We start from the raw sequence: 21,995 nt of genomic DNA, 5'->3' as shown, positions 1-21,995 counted from the left end.
TGCCGCACAGCGTTTCCATCTCCTCTGGGCATTTTACTGATCAATCAAAGTAATTGATTGGCTCGGTTCCGCGTGGAAGTTTTAATGGTGGTCTAGTTATGAGACGTACCGGCAGGTGTTGCGGCAATTTAGGAACCATGATGGGTAAACAACAAACATTAATGCATAAGTTTAAAAAATAACAGGTGTGAACTCGTGCATGCGGTCTCTTGGTCACATGATCACACCTATAATAAAGCACGCAGCTGACACCGTCGACTCATCTCTCACTCGCAAACACCTCCAAAGGTGTGCAGCTGTTAGATTTCACAGATCCAATCTAGTAAAAAAATTGAACCGATGAAACTGAATCGCACTGACTGAAATTAACACCACTATTTATAAAGGTGAGGAGAAAAGTGGCAGGAAGGAGGGAACGCAGAAAAACGGGAGGTTAAATGAAAAGGGCCTCACAATTTCCGTCTGCTGCCCTTTCTCCATTGCTGATGGTCAGCTAATTGCAACCATTACTGTCACACGGGACGATGAGCGGAGAATTTAGAGGAAACAGAATCAAAAGAGTGAGAGAAGGACAGAGCGGTGAAGATGAAGGCAATTTTGACTGCGTGATGGAGGTACAAGAAAGGGTGGCAGGCAATTTCAACAGGCAATTTTGACATTGAAATAGAAGCTCTGGGCAAAACATTCTCATATGAAATATGGATGCTCTTAGAGTTTCTGTGTGTGTGTGTGTCTGTGTATGTGTAGCCATGCTGGTAGTGCACAGGGGAAGCCTCAGCTCTATAATACATTAGTCTCTTTGGGGACATGCCCTAATTAATGGCTTGACCTCCTAACGGGTAGCCCCCTTCTGCGAGTTAACATTTAGCAGCGCACCCTCCGGAGTTAGACTCTGAAGCGCATTTAATAAAAGAAGTGACAGTGACATTAATGAGACAGTCGAGACAAGTACAGGGCTTCGTTTTATTTTCCAACAATTTATATTCAGATTTTTTTTCCTTTTTTACACATCTCACCTCAGAAGCGAGCGAGAGAGACAAATAATACAAAGCAACATAGAATTAAACTAAACCAAGAGAACAATTTAGACCAAAAAAATGCACACACACACACACACACACACAAACACACACACACACTCGCGCATGCACACACACACACGCATACACAAACAAACAGGCGTCAAATACACTGATCCTGTTTCTGGTCAAAGGCAACTGACTCCTGCTGCAGACTGCTCTGTCTCCGTGTATTTACACAAACAGTCCGCCCGTTAACGACTGCAGGAGAGGATGTCACGCCTGCTTTATCCATCAGCTCCGTGTGTGGTTCTCAATCCGTCAGGGTGAGATTTGGTTAGAAGAAAAAGTTCCCGTGAAGCTCCCTGGTTGTTCTGTGGTAAATGAACTGTGATCACATTTTATTTATTTATTTAAATGTTTGTTTTTGTCAACACCGTGTGTGCCCGTTGATTAGTGAGTGTCCATCAGTGCCGCTGTCCCTTCGTCCTCAGTTGGACTTGGACCAGATCTTGCCGCTGCCTCGCAGCCTGGACAGAAAACAAATACAAAACTCAGCTGGTGTTTCTTTTTTTATTTAAATAATTTGATGACTTACATGTTTACTTTCTGCTTGCTCTACTGAAGCAACAAATTACTGATGCAACCTGGGTGCAAAAGTATCTTTATGCTAAAATTCCCAACACCAGTATTTACAGTTTTGTTTTTTTCGCAGTGGCACTGATCACAGTGGATTTTCTTCTTCTGCATATTTCGGCAAAGAGCAGATTTCTAATAATAACAGCTGCAGTATCAGTCCCATCCTTTAAATAGCTTCATAAAGAAATGGTGTCAAAACTTGTTTTCATTTGAGGATTGAGGTTAAGCTATCATTAATTTGGATTTTAAAACACTGAGTGGATCTTCATTTGAATGATGTGTGGTGCTGAGTGATGGAAATTACAGGGCTCTATGCTTCGTCAAAATGTGACAGGCAGCCAGAAAATAATCACTGCTCTCTGTTTGACAAGAACAACATAAACAGCAGCCAAGCAAAGCATCTCGGCCGGTCACTGGAGGGGGGAAATGGTTCTTTCAGGAAGGAAACACGCGGGGCGTTTGTATATCCACTGACATTTTACAATCCAGGACAGATGTGAAATTAGCCACTGGTAATTAGGCCGGATGGAAGCAGAACAGAAAGAGAGTTCCTGATAGCGGGGTTATGGTACCGCTGCAAAACACTAATGTGCATCTGATAATAAAGCTACTTCATGCAGACACACGCTCTGCACAGACAAGCCACTTACAGCAGCAGCTGGCTTTTTACTGTTTATTAGAAAAATGGAAACACGGTGGTTCTCGGCTGAATTAACTTTTGCTCTCTACAAGAAACCCGGACTAATGGCTTTAATTTAGTGTTTGAAGTAGTCTTTATAGTTTCATGCTTATAAGTAGGGATATACGTATTTATGAAGCACCTTTCAAAAATCACAGTTACAAAGTGCTTCAAAGAACAAAAGGAGGTGCAGCGATAAAACAAACGTAATGGAAAAAACCTCCATATGAAGCTTTCTGTTCCAATTTTGTGACTTGTAAAAATGAATTTCTTATTTGGATGGGGGAGGGAAGAACCTCAACAACAGAAACTTCATTTAAAAGCGTACCAACCAATTTGAATAAAATGCGCTCAATCTGTAAAATATTTAGCCATGAAAACAATAAATGCAATTTCTATGCAAACTCCTGGTGGGTGCTTTTGTATAATAAAATAAATAAATATGAAAGCAGCTCACTCAAAATACTCTGCTGCCCGCTACGTGCAACCACTACAAACACAGCGGGACGCCACTCACCCTTTCACCTTTGAGCTCTTTTTGCCTGGTTGTCTCGGTTCCTGAGAGGAAGCGGGGTCTCGTGGCTCGGCGGGTTGGTCTGCGTCCTGATTGGAGGCGGCTCCAGCTGGAGCGGGGCCTGACGATGGAGACGCGGCGCTGGCCTTTAACGTCTTCTGTAGATTTGAGACCTGGTGGAGAAGTGAAGAGAGAGGGTAAAAACTGAAAATTAAAGGGACGAGCGTGGGTGTCCTCTTGTGTTAGTGACACCAGGAGGCCATGTCAAAAATATTTAGAACAACTGGTAACGTAAAACTCTTGTGTCTGGGCTGCTGTTGGTCCTTCAGCCTGCTGTGGAGAAGACAGCAGCCATAACAGACAAAGAACTTCTTTGTAGTGAAGTGAAACTGAGTTAAAAATGATTAAGACGGTCCACTGCGGCTGCTGTCTGTGTGTCTCGTGCTGATTGTTTGGTCTTTGATATTTTTCCCATCTTCTTTCCCCATTGCGCTGAACTCTGCTGTCCTGTTCAAGCCAAACTTTCAACCAATCAGCATTCTACCTACGTACAGCGTCACTGCTACATGTCTTTGTCGGCTGCACACCCAGAATGAAGAAAAGGATCTACACAAGCGGACAAACACACGTCAGGGAGCAGATCTTGTTTTTTTTGTGCATGTAAAAAGTTACAAAAACCAAACTCCACTCTAATTATCCTTTTATGGTCGCGTGCTGAATTTTGTAGGCTGGTGTACTGGCCGTGTTGGACACCAGAGTGTATGACCGTTTCTTTCTTTAGCGCCATTTCAATGATATAACAGTACAGGAGCTCAGAGATGGTCTGATTACAGAGTAGGAGATGCTGCAACAGCTTGAAAGCTTGCTTCCTACTTTAACTTCTTCTATTCCCATAACAGCACTGATGCTGAGAACATGCAAGTGACAACTGCATTGTGTCAGGTGCACCTGAACCAAGAAGTGTCAACGATCACAGGACTGTGGTGACATCACAGTTGACGCACAAAAAACAAATGCTTAATAACAGGTTTTTCTTCCTCAGAAAACGTGTAGCTGAAAAGTCTCTTTTGTAGTTGAGGATTTTTTTCTTCCTGTTACTTATCTACATCACTGTAGATAAGAATGAACAACTGCCTCGGTCCCACATTAGTCTAAAGGGCCATATACAAACGGAAGCATTCAAGGGCTGCCGCGGAGTCCAAGCCTCGACTGACCGATTTATCACCTATCTAATGTTCGCTGACGATAGCGCCATTTTTGCCGAAGACGACACCGAGGCAACTCACATCCTCTATGACATCGCCCGGCACTCCAAACTGTACGGCCTCAAGGTTAACGCTGAGAAGACCAAAGTCCTGACCACCGACGGCTCACCAACGATCGTCCACCTTGATGGTGTGCAGATCAAACAAGTCCAACAATTTCAATATCTGGGGTCCCTCGTCGAGGAGAAGAAAGTGGCATCATCAGCGGAGATATGCTCCAGAATTGGGCAGGCGGCGGCAGCATTCGCTTCCCTGCGCTGGTGCGTCTGGAAGAAGAACAACATCTCATTGGCGACAAAGATCCGCCTTTACTGAACCCTGCCCATTCTACTTTACGGCGCAGAGACGTGGACAATGCTCAAACACGACCTGAGCAAGCTCAAAGTTTTCCAAATGCGTTGCCTTAGATGCATTCTCGGCATTTCCCTTCGCGACCGTCATTCGAATGACACCATCCTCACCAGCTGCGGTAGCCAACCAACGATCGGCGACCTAATCCAGCGCCGCCGACTCCTTTGGTTTGGCCACATTTGTCGAATGGACCCGAGCCGCTACCCCCATGGCCTACTCTGGTTGACCCGCCCCACCGATTGGAGGGTGCATCGAAATGCACCAAAGAAGACATGGATGAAACAAATCCAGGATGATTTGAAGGCCCTTCGACTTGACCTCGAGCAGGCAAGAACCATCGCCTTAGATCGAAAAGCGTGGAAGATAATCGTTGGTCAAGCAAGAGAACCTGCGGCACCTACAGGAGCGTACTGGTTGCGCGGCAGACCACCGCAGCTGGTCGCCCGCTAAGGACAAGAAGATATACAAATGGATGTGATGGTGAGAGGCAATGGACAGTGAGTTCTTAGGCCTGACCAGGAGGTACCAAACCCCTCTCCTACGACAACCTATGACAGGCTCCAGTTCTCCCGACTCTTCAAGTGGGACAGGTGGAGAGAACCAAATTCAGAGACTTGTAGAGATGACTGCCGAAATGACCGCAACACAAGATGCTCATTTATCCTGAACCAGAACCTGTAACATCCACTAGCAACCAGCTGTAAACAATGGGATTCAGAGCGATTCAGCTGATAAATCAATCACTTTAAATTCGGGGAGAGGTTATCTGTGTCTTCTAAGGTAATGAAGAGCCCGTGGATGACTTCTGGAGGGAACAGCCTGCATTTAGAAGCTTTAAAGTAGATTTTGTATCAAAGGAAACTTATAAAAGCTTTTATGTTCCACTGATTGTAATAAGTTACCTTTAAATATCCACTCCTTGCCATCTTTTCACTTCTTCAAACATGCTTTGCTTTGTCACCTCAAACCAGATTACTTATGCTTTCAGTAATTCAATCAGTTTTCTTCATCTCTTCTTTTAGTGGAGTGATTTATTGGATGATTTGTTTTCTATAAGGTTGCAATTTGTTTTCTTGTTTCTTCTTTTCTTTGTTGTGCTATTTTATTATGTTTCTTCTTCTGCACTTAAATATAAAATGTTACATCTCGAGCAGTTTAACCGCATGTAATAATTGTCAGCACAGTGCACGGCAAATGTGGCTAACACTGCAGTGTTGTTTACTTCTTCTGTTACTCTCTCTGCTTCCATAAACTGTATTTTAAAAGAGCCGAGTTCCCAATAAAGCAGTTCTCATTTACATACCTCTATTTTTCTCTTGTCAGACAACAGGACAAGCATGAAATAGTGACACAAACACGTCCCATTATACTGATGTTAAGCAGCCTTAACTGACAAGCCATTATCCGAGCTGCTGCACTGCTAAATCCTGATTTTATAACGACAGTGATGTAACAAAACCACAATTCAGAAAAGTTAACGGCAATGTATAAGCTGCGATATTGTCCATATTTACATGTTAATCTCTCAGAGGAATGCATTTAGTTAATCTTATGAAAACGCTGTTAACTTAAGCAGTCCGAGTCCACTCATGTGAACTGCAGGTAGAAGCAAGTTAAATTTAGGATGTTTTAAGACCTTTTCAAGAGGAAAAAAAAAAGAGACCAAGCATGGAAAGAGAATACACATTCATTCATTTTTGGCACGTTATCCATGGTTGTCTGTCTCTATGTGTTGACCCTGTGACAGACATCCTGTGGTGACCTGTCCAGGTCGTTCCTCGCCTCTTGCCCCGTGACAGCTGGGATAGGCTCCAGCGCCCCTCATAACCCTGATGGTGTCAACGGGAATAGAGATTATTCCCACTGCCACCGATACATACAGGGTGTATGAGAAAGAATTATCGTGGTTTATTTATCGTATTGACGCATGCTGTGAGTCCAGAGGGGCAACACATCGAACACTTGTGAACGTTGTTTATATTTTGTATGTAAAGCTTTTATCAAACTAATTTTCCTATCGTTGCATGAACTGTTTTCTATAGATATAAGAACAGCCTCATATAAAGCAGCCACATCTAAATATGCAGCAGTGGCAGAAACAGTGGTGTTGTCTCATCCATACTAAAGTCAACACTTTCAAAGGTCATCTTATAGTTAAAGTACACTGAGAACACTTTCACTTTAAGAACACTTTGAGGGCTTGATGCAGCTTAACTCTTTGTGAGCAAACGAACGCTTGTAAAAGGGTACGTCTGTGCCAAGAGAGCGGCTCGCTGGCACGACGAAAGCGAAGAAATGTTGATTTGGTAAGTAATTCCTAATTGGGGAGACTGGCCAGGTTTCAGAGTATGGACAGATGTGAAAGGGGAGTGGCAAATGTCACCCAGCGGGTCAACAGAAGGTCAAAAATTCAATCCCGGGCTCTTCCATTTCACCTGTTGAAGTGTCCTTGGACAAGACACTAAAGCCCAGACTGCCACATACAGTCAGATGATGTGTTTTATGATTAGAAAGCTCTCAAAGCCTCTGCTGCTTGAATGTAGTTTTAATGTAAAAGGGATTTGAGTGCTCAGATGGAGTAAAGGAGTACTATGTTATTATTGGTCCATTTACATATGACACATGTACAGTTTGTTTAGTGAACATGTAAAACTATTCTAGTTACCCCCAATGAGTCTGCAAATATCTGTAAGTCTACATTAAAACAACAGTGAGGTACCTACATGAATACAAAAACATGTTTGCGTAGCTGCATCTGTTCCTGTTCACACTGCCCATGAATGCCTTTGAAAGTCCCCTCTCACTTTTCCAAGCAAATTTGCAGTGAAAAGTTTACGTGAGGCTTCGGCCCCTTTTCCACAGACAGGACTTTAACCTTGCTGAGCTGCTCTCTTGCACAGAGAGGGAGTTTTGTACTAAGACAGCTTTAACCTTGGAAGATGCCCACTTGATTTGTCAAGCTCGAGCTAGTTGGAGCAATCACACATCATCAGTGAATTTACTGTCTAAATCTGGCATGAATACTAATAATAGAGGGGTGTGTCAGTGCCTGTGTGACTGACAGCATCTAGCAGGCTGCCTGAGTGTTGATGAAGGGAACATGAGAAAAGTAAACAAACTTGCACCGTGGCTTCATGTCAGTCAATTTAATGCAAATCTCTAAAAAATGTAAAATAAAAATGCATTCATTATCTTTTCTATTTTTTAACCCCACCAAGCAATTCACAGAGCTGCGCTAACAGAGAATAAAAATGTTTAGTTTAACATCAGCTGGACATTTAAGGGACTGCAGGTTTTTACTGACACAAAGTGCATTAGAAAAGAAATCACTTTAAATGGCTGTTATGAAATTGTTAATCGCATTCCCACTGATTACAGACTGATTACAGAAATGAGGTTGCAAATAACGAAATATGCAGTCAGGGTGAAACTAGAATACCACAAATGGCTGGTAGGGAAAAAAGGGGAGATAGTAGCCAAGCGGAAAAGAGACAGAACTGAAGACTGAAGGGAGGAAGGACTTACTTCTGTTTCCACTTGGACTTTGACCTTTAACTGGCTCTCTCTGTATTGGTTTGCCCTCGAGACTTGCTCCTCAATACCACACAGAACTGCCTCACAACCTGCACACCTGAGAGAGAACAAAAGCACGGAGTAAGAAAAACAGATAATTGAGACATAAATCTAAAGTGTGTCCACAGACACTTAGAGGTGATACTGACCACTCCTGCAGCGTGTTGATTATGTTTGGCAGCTCATTAGGGCCGAGGTCGCGACCCACGCTGCAGTCTACCTCCACCTGCTGGTTCCTCTGATCCAGTTTCCCCTGGATGATGTCGCAGTAAACAGCTTCAATCAGCAGGTCCTCGAGTTCCCGCACGTTCTTCAAATCGAGCTGTTGCAGGAGCAGCGAGTACGGCAGGCACTGAGGGGAAAATAAAGAGAAGAGGAAAGTGTAGGTAAGCAGGCAGCTAATTTGATTCCACTTCAGTGCTCTGATGGAAAATGACTAAAAAAAAATGTTACAGTGAAAACGCTCATTTGTGTAAATGTCACTGCCAGAGGAAGATGAAAGGAGCTTAAAACTTTACAATCCTTCACTGGGCAATTAGTGAGTTCAAACCCACATGTAGGGAGAGCGGTGACACATTAAGGAGAAAAACAAGGGGGCAGGAGTGAAAAGAGGGATGTTAACGGACACAGATATTAAGTTAGAGGAGGAAGAAAAAAAAAAGACAGCACTGGTGAGAATAATGAATCTATTATTTATCAGGAGCAGAGAAAAGAAAAGGGCACAAGGAGAGGTGCAGGACAGTGGAGAGATGCTGTAACAAACCACATAAGATGAATACTTTATCGTGGACATGGAGTGCTGGCACTGAAATTTCAAATGACACGAAGGGTACAAGTTGTGCTGGTAACTTTTCTTGAGAAATTAAGAGGCTCGTCTGTTGTTTTCCTCCAAATTTAGCTGATATATTTACAGCCACAAGCTTAGGATCACAGCCAACCTCACACGAGTGTTAAAAAGAAAAAGAGAAAAAAAAAATCTGATTATGAGCCCGAGGAAAATAGCAAAGCCATCTAAAAGCAGAATTGCCCACATATCATTTATATCAGGGCTTGCTTTATGACGCCTGCAGCAAATTTATTTTCTAAGATTGAGACAAAGAAAACAAAAATCAATACAACACCACAGCTCATCTGCACTTTTATGTAAAACCTGGACGAGAGAATAATGGACCTGTACCTTGAGGTTGGAAGCCAAGCTGATGATTGACAGATGACGGAGTTTGTTTCTCTGTGCCGGGGTCAGCTCGGGAAGTGAGGCTGCTCTCTCTGCAGCAGCAGACGAGAATAATAATACACAAAAAAACAAATAGAAACACAATGGGAAACATTTACCAGAACAGTGTGTAAGTGTTACTTTACAGAGGGTCAAACAGCCACACATAATAGAAGCAAAACTTATTACTATGAGGTGTAATGTAACACAGCAAGGTGAAGGTGAGTGTGGAGCTGTTTAAGCAGTCAGAGAACAGAGTCGGGAGGAAGTCCATTTCCTGCAACTGTGCCTCCTGCTGACTCGCTACCCTGGTGACAGGACTCACGCCCCCTGAGACGGCAGCTCTGACAGCTCCTCTAAGGGATCCACTACACAGCTCTATGAAAGTAAATGTGCTCCCTGGCGGCAAGTCTCAAAAGGGAAAGAACAATAAAGTAGGCTACAATCTTTTTTTCCAGGCTATTGGTTGATCCTCAGTACATAATTAGTCATAATTAGGATTCCACTTCTACTTGAAGCTTCCTGGTGTGTTACGCAGAAAGCAATTTAAGTTGGAAAAGATTTGTTTACAGTCTGTTTGTGACACAGACAATCATCAGTCTAAATAGGCTCCAGCAATTTTTATCCATGAACCACCTGCCTGCAGCATTTCAGGTGAGGGTGTTTAAAGCCTCTGTGTCAAGGTGCCTGCCTTGAAGCAAAGAAATACGGCTCATAATAAAAGAGTTGCAGGGCCACCCTATTACTTATTTACATTGTGCTGCCGCTGCAATACCTTTGTAGTCGCAGTAGGTTCCATAGGCAAAGAGGTTCAGGAGCTGGTACACCGGTGCATGAGGACCATTCTCCAGCTGTGGTTTGGAGAGAAGATGAAAGAGAAAATGATGTGGCAGAATATTGTAAGTAATGAGACTCTCTACGTAAGAGCTATTCAACGGCATTTTATCCATGGACAGAGCAGAGGTGTTTCTGTGAGTCAGTAAAAAAGAAAGAAACACAAAAAAAGACCTGACGGGTATATTCAAATGTGTTAGGACTATTCTGCATTCATACCAGGCTCCAAAATCCATCTCTGGCGATCTGTGGGTCATTCCATCTCAGTTTATAATAAAAAAAAGAAGTTCCCACATGACAGTTTCACAGTTTTGCCTGAAAAGATTCCAGGTAAAGATGCACTATTTAGCAGGAATTATGCTGGATTTCAGCTCCCTAGTGACATTAATTTTTGCAGAAAAAATACTTTAAGTTATGAAAGGTTTTAGATGTTTTATAGCATAATTTTTGAGCGGCAACTTTAAAATTCTAGAAAATTACTTGAGCTGTGTCCTTCAAATATTTCAGAGTAAATATCTGGTGCTGACTCTCTGACTCTCAGGAGTGAAGCTCAGGTTAACAAAGAATGATGGATGTTTGAAGCATCATAAATATTTGGATGCCTAATCGCTTTCAATTTGGAGTCCTGAAGAAACTGCAAGTTCACGTAGGGATAAGTAGAGGCTTATATTTTCTTTATAGCTTCTCATATACAAGACACAAAATATTCTTTAAATCAGTCCAGATCAGCTGAATAGTTTCACTGATATTCAAGCTTGAATATGGAAAACAAAACTACATTTTCATTCAACTTCACTGTGATATTTCCCAGGTATGACCCGATGTACCAAATCTAAATTACCTTTTTTGAAAGAGGACATTTCTGCTAATAACATATCAAAATTTGTCCCAGTATGAATTTTGAAATACTCATCTTTATGTATGGCAGTTGAGGATTATAATAAATTCAAATATTTCTAAAATTTACTGGATCTAAGACAAAGGGCCTAAATTTCACCCGCTGCCTTTCATTTTTAATAGCCGAGATAAAATTTGAGAGATTGTCCTTATCAGATTATTGGCTACAGAGATACTCGGGCTTCAAAAGTGCATTTTAACATTCTTATTTAAGTATTTCCAAGATATAATTTTCAATCACTTGATCATAAAGTCTCAGTAATTCAGCTAATGACATTTTTTTTTCAAAGAAATTATAAATACTACACCAACAGCATTTAATTCATTTGAAGAAATATAATATAACACCACATGCATTCACATGCATGAATTCTGCTACCTGTATAGCTTGCATCATCAACGTTAATGAAACAAGTTATCTTCAATAGCAGAATGTAACTAAAAGTTGAATTCCTTCATGGAAGTCTCAGCCTTTTTATGTCATCCTCCTTAATTACATATCTGCATCCAGTGTACCAGGAACTCCTGCCTGTAATCATGTGCTTATGGTACTGAGCACACATCCTCTCTTCTTGGCTAGAAAAAAAAACTTCCTGCTGGGCCCTGAAGGTGCATAAATTAAATTAAAACATGTTGCTCGGCTTCTGAAACAATCTTTGGCTCCCGTACATAAATTTAAGAGTGTCAAAAAAAAAAAAAAAAGAAAACACCTCATACTGAGAAAATGAGACAGAAAACCATCACAAATTTTGATATATTATTAACAGAAACCTTCTCTTTCTAAAAAAGGTAATTTGGATTTTGGTACATGGAGGCATACCTGGGGAATGTCACACTGAAGTTGGATGAAAATGTGTTTTTTTTCCCTCTCCACCTATACTGAAGCTTGAACATCAGTGAAACCATTCACCCGATCTTTTAAAGAATATTATATGCCTTGTGTATGAGAAGCTATAAACAAATTATCAGCCCTCTACTCTCCCCTTCCAGAATTTGTAGTTTCTACAAGCCTTCAAATCTGCTGTCAGAGATTAGACATCCAAGTATTTATGACACTTCAAGCTGCCATCATTCTATGTTAATTTAAGCTACACCCCCGACAGTCCATATTAATATCGTCATGGTACCAGATATTTCCTCTGAAAAATCTAGCTCAAGTAATTTTCTAGATAAATGAACTTTAAAATATCCCCTCAAAAAAAGATGCCAGAAAAACGTCTGACAGCAGGGACCTGAAATTTAGCATAATTCCTATTAAGAGACTATCTTTGCCCTGGCAAATCTGAGATGGTCAGGTGGGAGGCATATGATGAACTGACACAGAATGACCCCCGTCTAATATTTCCTGGTCCTTAACATTTAAATAGTAATCACATCCATCCATTTCCTCACCAGGGTTTTTTCTTGGCTCAGAGTTGGCCTTAGGCGGGTGACTACACACAGCATGATAAGGAAGATCGCCTGGTACAGTTACCTTATACCTTATGTGGCCATTTAATAAACAAACGTGTCAATTATATTTTAATTAATAAAAACCTGGCTAAAACATGCATGTTAAACAGTCGGGTACTAACATAGTGCTTTTCTACTAAATCTGATCACTCTTTGCTACTCCAAGCCTCATCCACCTGAAACACACACATTCATACAAGTGCTTTCATCGTTCACACACTTACACTCTGATGGATGAGGGCAACTCTGCAGTCAGTTTCTTGCCCAAGGATACTTTGACAGGCAGGTTAAAGGAGACAGGGATCGAACCACTAGCAATTAGCAGACAACCTGCGCTACCTCCTGATGCACAGCTTCCCCATGGTTTAAAAAAAATATTTTAATATAACTTTTAAAAAAAAAAAAGAAAGAGGGCAGGTGAAATTCTTCTTTGCTAATGTCCAGCTGCTCTATTGCAGAAATCCTATTCCATTTCAAACCATTTTCCCTGTCCTTATAAATAACTGGAGGCCATCTATTAAATTTAACAGAAATTATAGGGGGGAAAGGAATGACCGCAGTGGCCCTTCGTCTGACTTCTGTAATTGCCTACGTCGATTTGAGTGTTGTGCATGTCTGGAAAGTAGCTAAGAGGAAAGGAAAATATTCACTGCTGTTAAAAATACAAATATTGTCTGATGAAAAGAGAACACTTGTCTTTGTCCTGCCAGAGGAAAATCACAATAGAACTGAATAAACTCACACAGGATGTTTGGAATAGATTATTGTGTAAATAGATGCACAGTTAAAAAACAGTGAGGGGAAAAAACACAGAGGTAAATATTTGTGTAGGCTGTTGTATTGTTGCTCTTCTGTCTAAACTGACTCCAAACCGACATTTTTAATTTCCTGTGGTATTTATCACTTTGTCTGAACTGTTCAGAAATCTCAACTTTAGCTTTTTTCTCTTGTCTTTTTATTGCAACCTGTTAGTTAAAATGTCCTCTGCTATATTTCTTTAGGACTGCTTGTCTTCATTTTTTTTCACCTTGGTATGGTTCTTTATTAAATAAGGACAAATGCAATTTATCTGTTTAGCTCCTAAAAAAGGGTGTCTCAAATCCTTAGCAAATATTCCCGCTGGTCTGGCTTTTTCTCCATCCTTTTCACGGCTTAACTTAAGTAATGGATGAATGTTTCTGCTAAATCACACTCTCCTTTAAAAGCAGCATTTCGCTTCAAAAACAGGGTATTAGCTGTGTGTATGTAACGTGTTATCCTGCACTTTATGGTGCCTTCAGGAGCTCGATGCTTATTATGTGTTGTTGTGTTGATCGGAGGGTGAGTTCTGATTTCAGTCACTGGAACATAACTGTGGTGTTTTTCCACTTGCACGGATGGCAAATGTGATTCAGTTTGTAAACACTTGCAATCATACTACACACAAGCTGTGCAGCCACTGGTTTGGCTGATCAGCTTCTTCTTGTATTCATTAAAGGACATTTTTGTAATTTCCCTCTGCAGTTTTTAACTTAAACTCTCACCACCAGGGGGCAGCATTAAGACAGGAAGGTCTGCCATTTACCTGGCCAAAACTGTAAATAAGACTGTGCTTAATCATTTTCTGGTTAAGTGATTAAGCTTAAAGGTTATAGTGACTTACTGCATAATCTTGTGGGACCAGCTTGGCTCTAGTTCATCTTCAGTTTATATATCTTCAGGAAATTGACTTGTTAAGTCTGACATCATTATCACTTCAGGATCCAAAAGCTCCTTCAGGTCCAAAAAGCAAACAAGCACTGAGGCACCACTGAGTTAAAAATGGTGCAAATTCTTTCAGCTCCAATAAAATTATCAGTGTGGTTGTTCTCTGTGGTGTTGTTGGTATCTTAGTTAGTTTTGGAAGAATTTATTGATGGTGCATTTAAACACAAGACTTAACTAATAATGATTTTCATTCATGCCAGGACTGACAATATCCCAAAGGGCAGAGTGTGTGGATAAAGCGTGAGGAAAGAGCATTTACCTCTCTGACATTAGGCAGCTCCAAGATGTCAGAGAAAACATAGAGGCCTGGGGTCTCCAGCAGAGAGCTGACAGCCTGGGCCAGTGCTGAGCCTGACAGAGACAGGAGCTGCTCCACCTCCATCTGATGCCGGGAGGACACAGGTACCAGAAACACAGTTAGCAGGTTAGACGAGACAAGGATACTACAGAGACAAGGATGAGCTGCAGAGCAATCACGATAAGAATCAAAGAGATATCCTCTCTTATTGCCTTAGCTCTGCCACTTTATTAAAGCCCTCTGGGGACATCATATCAAAATCTTTGAAAAACACAAGAACAAGAACTACAATGGTCTATTAATGAAGCCTCAGACCCCACAGCATCTACGTGCAATGCCATGCCCTTGTCAAACCTTGCAGCCACTCGTCACTTGTTGAAAATATATCTATATAAATGAACAATACTCACTCTAATTTAATGTCCAACAGCCAAGGGCTCTTGACCAAAGCACTTAACCCTCAAACTGCCTGGAGAGCTCAGACACTGAAAGAGCAGCTTAACTGGGCAGTACCAAAGCAGGCAACAAGTGAAACGAATGTGAAGCAGGGCATGTATATTCATCAGCCCACTCCCTCAATAGAAATACGATGCAAATGCACTTTGGGCTGAAGGCAGCACCAGAATAATTACCTAAGTACTGACATGAATCTATCTGCGCCTCAAGCAGACACTTAAAATCTGGAAAGAAAACAAACAACCTAATAAACATCCAGGACCATACCCCGATCTAACCCGTCATATTTAATGTTTTCTTTACATTCTTTAGTTATAAAAATCTAAATGTATGCCAGTTTGATCCCACTTCCTCCTGATTCAAATGAGCCTCAACTGAGCAACTGATGGGATATTTTAAGATCTTAATCCCAGTAGACACATCCTGGGACACAAGGGAAGTTGGTATTACAGATGCATGATTAAATTATTGCAGTTGCATCATACTGGCATCATTACCTTAGGCCACTTCCTAAAATTTATGCAACAGTGTCTGGATACCCATTGTGGTGCTAATACTACTCTGCCTGCTTCTGCTGATGGCACCAATATAGTATCTTATCCCCATAAATTGGACACATTTAGATGCACATTTTCTGTATGTCGCCCCATCGCATCATCATTGAGGAGGTCCAAAGTGCACATTCCCAGATGAGCTGAAAAGGTGAGCGGACATGCGATTTAATCAAACAAGTTAACCTACACCGTGCTAAAGAAACACCGCCTCTCGTACTTTCAGGGCTTTCTAAAAGTCAAATCAAGCTCGAAGTGTGAGGCTGAACTGGATCCATCTGTATACCTCAACTGAATTTAAAAGATGGCCAAAACTGGCTGCATATCAGTGAGAGGTGGCATGAGGAATTTGTTGATCTGCTCAATATGAGAGATGCAGCTGTCCAGACACAAGATACTGTGATATAATAAACATGAATAAAACAGAAAAAACCCCACTGTCATTCATGAATAAATTTAAATGGACAGACAGCTGCAAATTAAGATACGTGGTTTTAACAAAGACCTTAGGTAATGCCTGTATTATTCTTTTTAACAACGTATCCTTAATTTTGCCTATTCATTTACTTTAATTGTGTATTAATGTTAATACAATGTCCCTGTCCTACCATATTCAGGCATTACAAGTCCTACTCAAAACATTCAGTTCTTTAGCTATTGTTATTGCTGAGAGGAGCTCTATATTTGGACAGCTAGAAAATCAAAGTGACTAAGACAGTTTATTAAATAATAAAAAGTCTATACTGCAAGCAGAAGAAATACAAAATTGAATTTTGGAGCTGCAAGCTTCCACTGTTTTCTAATACCCCAAACTCACTAAACAGCTCCCTGTGCTATAGACTTTGCATCGCAACCAAGACACATGCTGAAGGTCACTGCAAACCACTGCTAAGGCTTGAGTTTTTGTTTTGACACTTCACATAGTCAGCTTCTTATTAAATGCTGAGGAAAAATGAGCCATAAAAACACAGAGGTTACAGCCTGTGCAAATACTAAAAACCTAAAACAAAGAACAGAAGCTTAAATCATTTTAAAGCTACTTAAAGGAAAATAACTGATGAGATGTTTGGTTCTAGATTAACTAAGACCATATGGACAGAGGACAGAAATTATCACGATGTGACAATAAAGTTGCTTGTTTTGGTTAGGTGGGGTTTGTGTCCTCTTTACCTTTCTGCAGGCAACTTTGGGAGCTGCATATGTTTTATGTTTGACTGCTGTCTAGACCAGGGTCACTGCATATAAACACATTGATTTGTGTCATATTAACAGCATTTTTGAGCCCTCATAATCTCTTAAGTACAGGAGGAGCTGTAGCATGAAATTTTCTGGGCTGAAAAACAAATTTAACATCGAGTGAAGAACTGCAACCAAATTAACTTTACACCCACTCCAAGTGTCACCATCTAAGGCTAAAATCAATTTTTTGTTTAGCACAGTTTCTTCTGTAACCAACTTTGAGGATCATCATGGGATATATCACTGTTCAAATAACTAAACTGTATCAATGTAATGTCTATCACATAGAATAACAGAAACAAACACTGGTACCCAGAAAGAAACTTCAGGAAGTGCATTTTGGATAAACTCTCAAGGGTTATACCACTGTGTAAGCTATCTGGCTGGTGAAAACAAGCTATGAAAGCTATATACCTACATTTTGGTACCAGATTCATTTTTAGATGCTACTCAAACTACATGCTTTATGTCAGTGCAAATTTTCACCCACTGAGGGCTTGAAAAAAAGACTTTTTCATAGTGTGAAGGTAAATTTAGCATATGTTCTTAGAATATTGAATGGTCATTAATAAAAAAGAATCTGTTTATTCGGAGAGGCTCAGGTGGGAGACACTCACTGAATTTATCGTTGAATGACCCACCAACTTGATTAGCATGTTTGCTGTTTCTCAATGCTAATGTTTTCTTTCTACCCTTTCCCCAACCAGTAGAGACAGATGGCAGCCCTCACTGAACCAGTCTGGTTCTCTCTGAGGTTTCTTCCTGCTAATAAGACCCCCTACTGTGCTTGCTCAAATGAAAATTGTTGTGCTTTACTTTAAACTACCGTATTTTCCGCACTATAAGGCGCACTTAAAATCCTTTAACTTTCTCAAAAATTGACAGTGCGCCTTATGTATGAATTCTGGTTGTGCTTACGGACCTCGAACCGATTTTATGTGGTACACAGTGCTCAAAAATCTGTCAAAAAATGTTTTAGAATGACTTAAGCTACGAAGCCGCACAGCTTGATGGATTGTTGGAGCATTATGGCTACCATAGTCAGGAGCCTCGCGGAGTAATCTGGGTACAAAACTCCGTCCGCATCAGGTCCCAAAGTCAGACGAACACTGCAGCATCACCGAGAGTTATAAACTGTCTAAATTCTTTCCTCTGTAATAAAATGATCAGTGTTGCTGCTTTACCGGGTGTAACAGTTAAGTTTAACATCCAGGCATCCATGAAAACAGAATTTATTACATTTAACGGAGTTAGAAATTATCAGGAAGTTAGCTCGCTAGTTTCCACCTAAACAAGATATACCATGTTCTGACAGAGAGATTTCTGAAAAAATTAAAATGTACAGCTCTGCTATCACTTCCAACATAAGTGAAGACAGAAAACTAAACAGCAGTGACGTTTGTAGCGTAACTGAAGTTGGGCTAGATGGTATATAATGATGTGCTACATGATCGCTAGCGGCACAGCTATGCTAGCATAACATAAACAGTAAAGCTGGAATGCTAACGCTTGTTTCGCTTAATGCGCCTTATAATCCGGTGCGCCTATGTATGGAAGCAGACCCGTTCATCGACAGTGCACCTTATAATCCAGTGCGTCTTATGGTCCGAAAAATATGGTAGTTACTATTCTGAAATCCCCTGAGATTACTTGTGTTATAATTTTAGTAAGTAAGTAAGTAAACTTTATTTATTAAGCGCTTTTCGCAGACAGGCAATCACAAAGCGCTGTACACAAATATTAAAATATTAAAATAAACAATAAAATCAATAGACATTATATACAATGTAAAAGATCAAATGTAAATAATGTAAAAAAAATAAAATAAAATAAAATATGTAGATCAACAAAAGGCTTGTTTGAACAGAAGAGTTTTTAACTGTTTTTTAAAAACAGTTAAAAACAGTTTTGTAGCATTTTAAGTATCATCTACGTATCAAATCTGTGAGAGTTAAAACACTAGTAGACTATTTAGAAGTAAGGCCATAACTATTAGTCTGTCAATTGGCTTCATTTGTTCGGAATATGAAAATTAAAGATTAACCAACTGTGGAATTATGGGCCCATATTGGTGGTAATTATCATTATTATCTCATTTTGAATTTGATAGTAGCAACACGTCTCAAAAAAGTTATTCTTTTTCATAGTGTTCCAAATGTTTTCAGTCAGCAAAAGAGCTGGATTGCAGGCAGTCCAGTTCAGCACCCGGACCAGGAAGTCACGCTGTTTTCATAGCAGCGGTATGCAGTTTCACATTGTCTTACTGATTTATGGAAGGACTTTTTTGAAGAAAAAAAAAAGCCAGATAATCCCTCTCCTCTTTAGTCAAGAGGATACAGTGTCCACGTTTTGCAAAAAGAATTTCAATTCATATGACCTCAGAACAGTTTTCTATTTGCCTCAGTCCCTTTTCAATGAGCTGTGACCCAGAGAAGATGAGGTTTCTGGATCATGTTCACATATGGATTATTATTTGCATAATAGAGCTTTAATCTGCATTTGTGGATGTGATGTTGAAGTGTGTTAAAAGACAGTAATATCAACAAGTGTTCCTGAACCCATGCAGTGATTTTCAGAATAACATAATCCTGTCTGTTTTTAATGCAGTGTTGCTTGAGGGGCTAAATTGCAATGGCATCCAATAGTGATTGTCGACATTGTCCCTTGGGCACTTTGAATCATTTAATATTGTTGTGGACTGCAGATGATGAGATACTCAAAGTCTTAACAACTTTATTATCGAGGTACATTACTCCGAAACTATTCTCCAATTTGTAGATGCAGTTTTTGTTTTTTGGCAACAGATCATGTTACTGACTTTTTGCCAATTAATCCAATTAGTTACAAAATGTTCCTCCATCTGTTTCTTCTTCATACTGCTTACTTTTTTAACCTTTAATTGCTCCCAAACCAAATTTATGGAAACATGTTTCTGACATGAAATTAAAAATGAACGGATATTTTTCATAAAACAGTGTCTCCATGTGAATAAAATCTGGGTTTGTGAGATTTTAAAATCATTCCATCCTGTTTTTAGTCACATTTTACACAATGTTGGAAGTGAGTTTGTGCTTGCCAATACACTGATATTCCCTTAATAAGGCTAATACTAGCGCTTACTAATATTCACTTCATGTTTATCAGTGTACCCTTGAGAAACTGTCATTCACACTCTACCAGAGATAAGGGTGACACCTTCAAATAGCTTGTTTAGTCAAACAAGCAGTGTACCCCACAAATTATATTTAAAGTGTTATAAATACCTCTGGGAACTAAACCATTTTTGTCATGTTTGTTTTATGGATATATTTAAATTGACTGTTCTGCATGAAAAAGGAGCACAAATACATTTTAGCACTAATTGACATTCATAAATAAGAGCCTTCTTTGCTGACAGTTTTCGGTCAAAGTCACAAATAAATCTGCAACTTTTCAGGTCATTAATACAATACTGTTTGAATCAACTTGTGTGCATAAAGTTTGCATTTAAATATGAAACTACTTCAAGCAAAGTTCCTTCACCACTTGGAAGCCACCTTGAAACCTATCCGTGCGTATATTTCCAAGCATTATCTATAATTATTTGTAATTTAATTGTTCAGCAGCACAAAAGCTGCATCTACAGAGCAAGCAGTCAACCTGACTGCTTTAAAATGGCAGACTTTGCCCAGAAATTGGGTCTTTAAAAAATTATTTTTTCCTTGCTTGAAGTTTTACTTCTATCACCATGTTAATTTTGTTACATTCTTTGTTAAAATTAAATTAATATTCGTCTTTCAAGTCTAAAGCAGTAAACAGAAACGTCTCTGCCATTCTGTACTGATTCAAGATCTCAATTTTAAACTTGTTAATATTAAATAACAATAACAACAACAACAACAACAATAATAATAATAATAATGATGATGATGATGATCTATTTATTCAAACAAAAATCAACCAAAACATAAAGTGGCGCTTACAGAGACTTAAAGGGTCATGTGTTGTCCTGAAGTAAGTAGTTAAATTTAGGGTGCACTGATATTAAGCTTATATGCTTACCCGGGGCGAAACATCAAATCAGCTGTCAGACAAAGTGCTAAAGATACACATTATAACTGTAGTTTTGGGTAGCTGCCCGACTTTAAGCTCACTGTTTACGTAAACATTACCTATTATTCAAGCTCAATGTGTCATGCTAGCTCGGCTGCTAGCGGCTAATTAGCCGCCGACAGGCTTCATCTAACCGCTGACTTCAGGCCTCAGTCCATTTTAAGGCTTTATATTGACTTCAAACATGCCACCATCGTATTCAGATAGCCAATAAACTACATATGCATTGAAATATTAAAACAAAAATGGTAAAACGCGGATTAGCGTGTTAAAATTTACCTTGTTGTGTTGGTTTCTGGCAGACAGTTTCCCTTTCGAGCGCTCAGTTCCGCTACAACAAAGTGACGTAATCCGTGATTGGACAGCCGCTCAAAGCAGGCGGGACAAAGCCAGCTGTCAATCACGATTTGTTACAGCGGATTAGAGAGGAGAGCACCACTTAGCGGCGACTGGGTATACTCCACGCAAATGTTAGCGGACTGTACCGAGTGTCAATGTTCTCATGAACAGCAGTCAGTGATGAAATGCTTCTTCCTGCTAAACACAAAGCCAAATAAAACAGTTAGCATGCTTTCAACTTAGGAACATAAATATGAAAAAAAGGCCTCAACTGTTTATTATCTTCAATAACCTTTACTAATATTTATTTTCTCTTTAATATTACTCTACATCTCCCAAAGTCTATGTATGTATTTCAGAGGGAAACTCAAGACAAGCATGATATCTTTATCTTCTTATTTTGGCTGCTCCCTTTAGGGATCGCTACAGTGGATCATCTGCTAGCTCCTAGCATCCTCCTCTATTAGAATAGAATAGAATAGAATTCAACTTTATTGTCATTGCACATGCACAGGTACAGGGCAACGAAATGCAGTTTGCATCCATCCAGAAGTGCTTTAGTGATATAGATATATTACAATATATATTAGCAATAATATAGATATGTGAGTAATATTACAGAAATGGGTCTATTATGGTATGTTATAATGTACACGGTATGAAGTATGTTGTGAATATTCTATAACTATAAGTATGTACAGGCTGTAGTGAGTACAAGCTATGTACAGGCTATGAACAGGATATAAATATGAAAAACTATACAGAATATGAAATAAATAACTTTACAGAAATCTGAGATATACAGCTATACAGCTATACTGCATGTCCTCCTTAAACA

General features: G+C 39.9%; 1 protein-coding gene across 2 annotated transcripts; it reads right to left on the bottom strand.

Moving 5' to 3' along the window:
* Nucleotides 1-949: 949 nt before the first annotated feature.
* cops7a (COP9 constitutive photomorphogenic homolog subunit 7A) lies at nt 950-21,234 on the bottom strand. Of its 2 annotated transcripts, none has more exons than XM_026183520.2 (8): nt 21,098-21,234; nt 14,442-14,564; nt 10,029-10,104; nt 9,218-9,306; nt 8,190-8,392; nt 7,993-8,098; nt 2,855-3,024; nt 950-1,549 (listed from the first exon to the last, which is right to left on the bottom strand). In XM_026183520.2, exons 2-8 carry the CDS (start codon nt 14,562-14,564, stop codon nt 1,510-1,512), a joined length of 807 nt encoding a protein of 268 aa, XP_026039305.1. In that variant the 5' UTR covers nt 21,098-21,234; the 3' UTR covers nt 950-1,509. The 2 variants fall into 2 exon arrangements, with proteins under 2 accessions (XP_026039305.1, XP_026039304.1); XM_026183519.2 differs by having other exon boundaries at nt 2,863-3,024.
* Nucleotides 21,235-21,995: the final 761 nt, after the last annotated feature.

This window comes from Astatotilapia calliptera, chromosome 11 (assembly GCF_964374335.1).
Source record: "Astatotilapia calliptera chromosome 11, fAstCal68.1, whole genome shotgun sequence".
Lineage (NCBI taxonomy): Eukaryota > Metazoa > Chordata > Actinopteri > Cichliformes > Cichlidae > Astatotilapia > Astatotilapia calliptera.
Note: the sequence above shows the minus strand (reverse complement) of the source record. Positions and strands in the feature narration are given on the sequence as shown.

Coding starts and splice junctions, on each gene's coding strand:
- cops7a (XM_026183519.2), bottom strand. CDS start 14,564: ATGGAGGTGGAGCAGCTCCTGTCTCTGTCAGGCTCAGCACTGGCCCAG. Junction 10,105..14,441: donor AGCTGCCTAATGTCAGAGAG/GTAAATGCTCTT, acceptor TCCAAACCACAG/CTGGAGAATGGTCCTCATGC. Junction 9,307..10,028: donor AACCTACTGCGACTACAAAG/GTATTGCAGCGG, acceptor CTGCTGCTGCAG/AGAGAGCAGCCTCACTTCCC.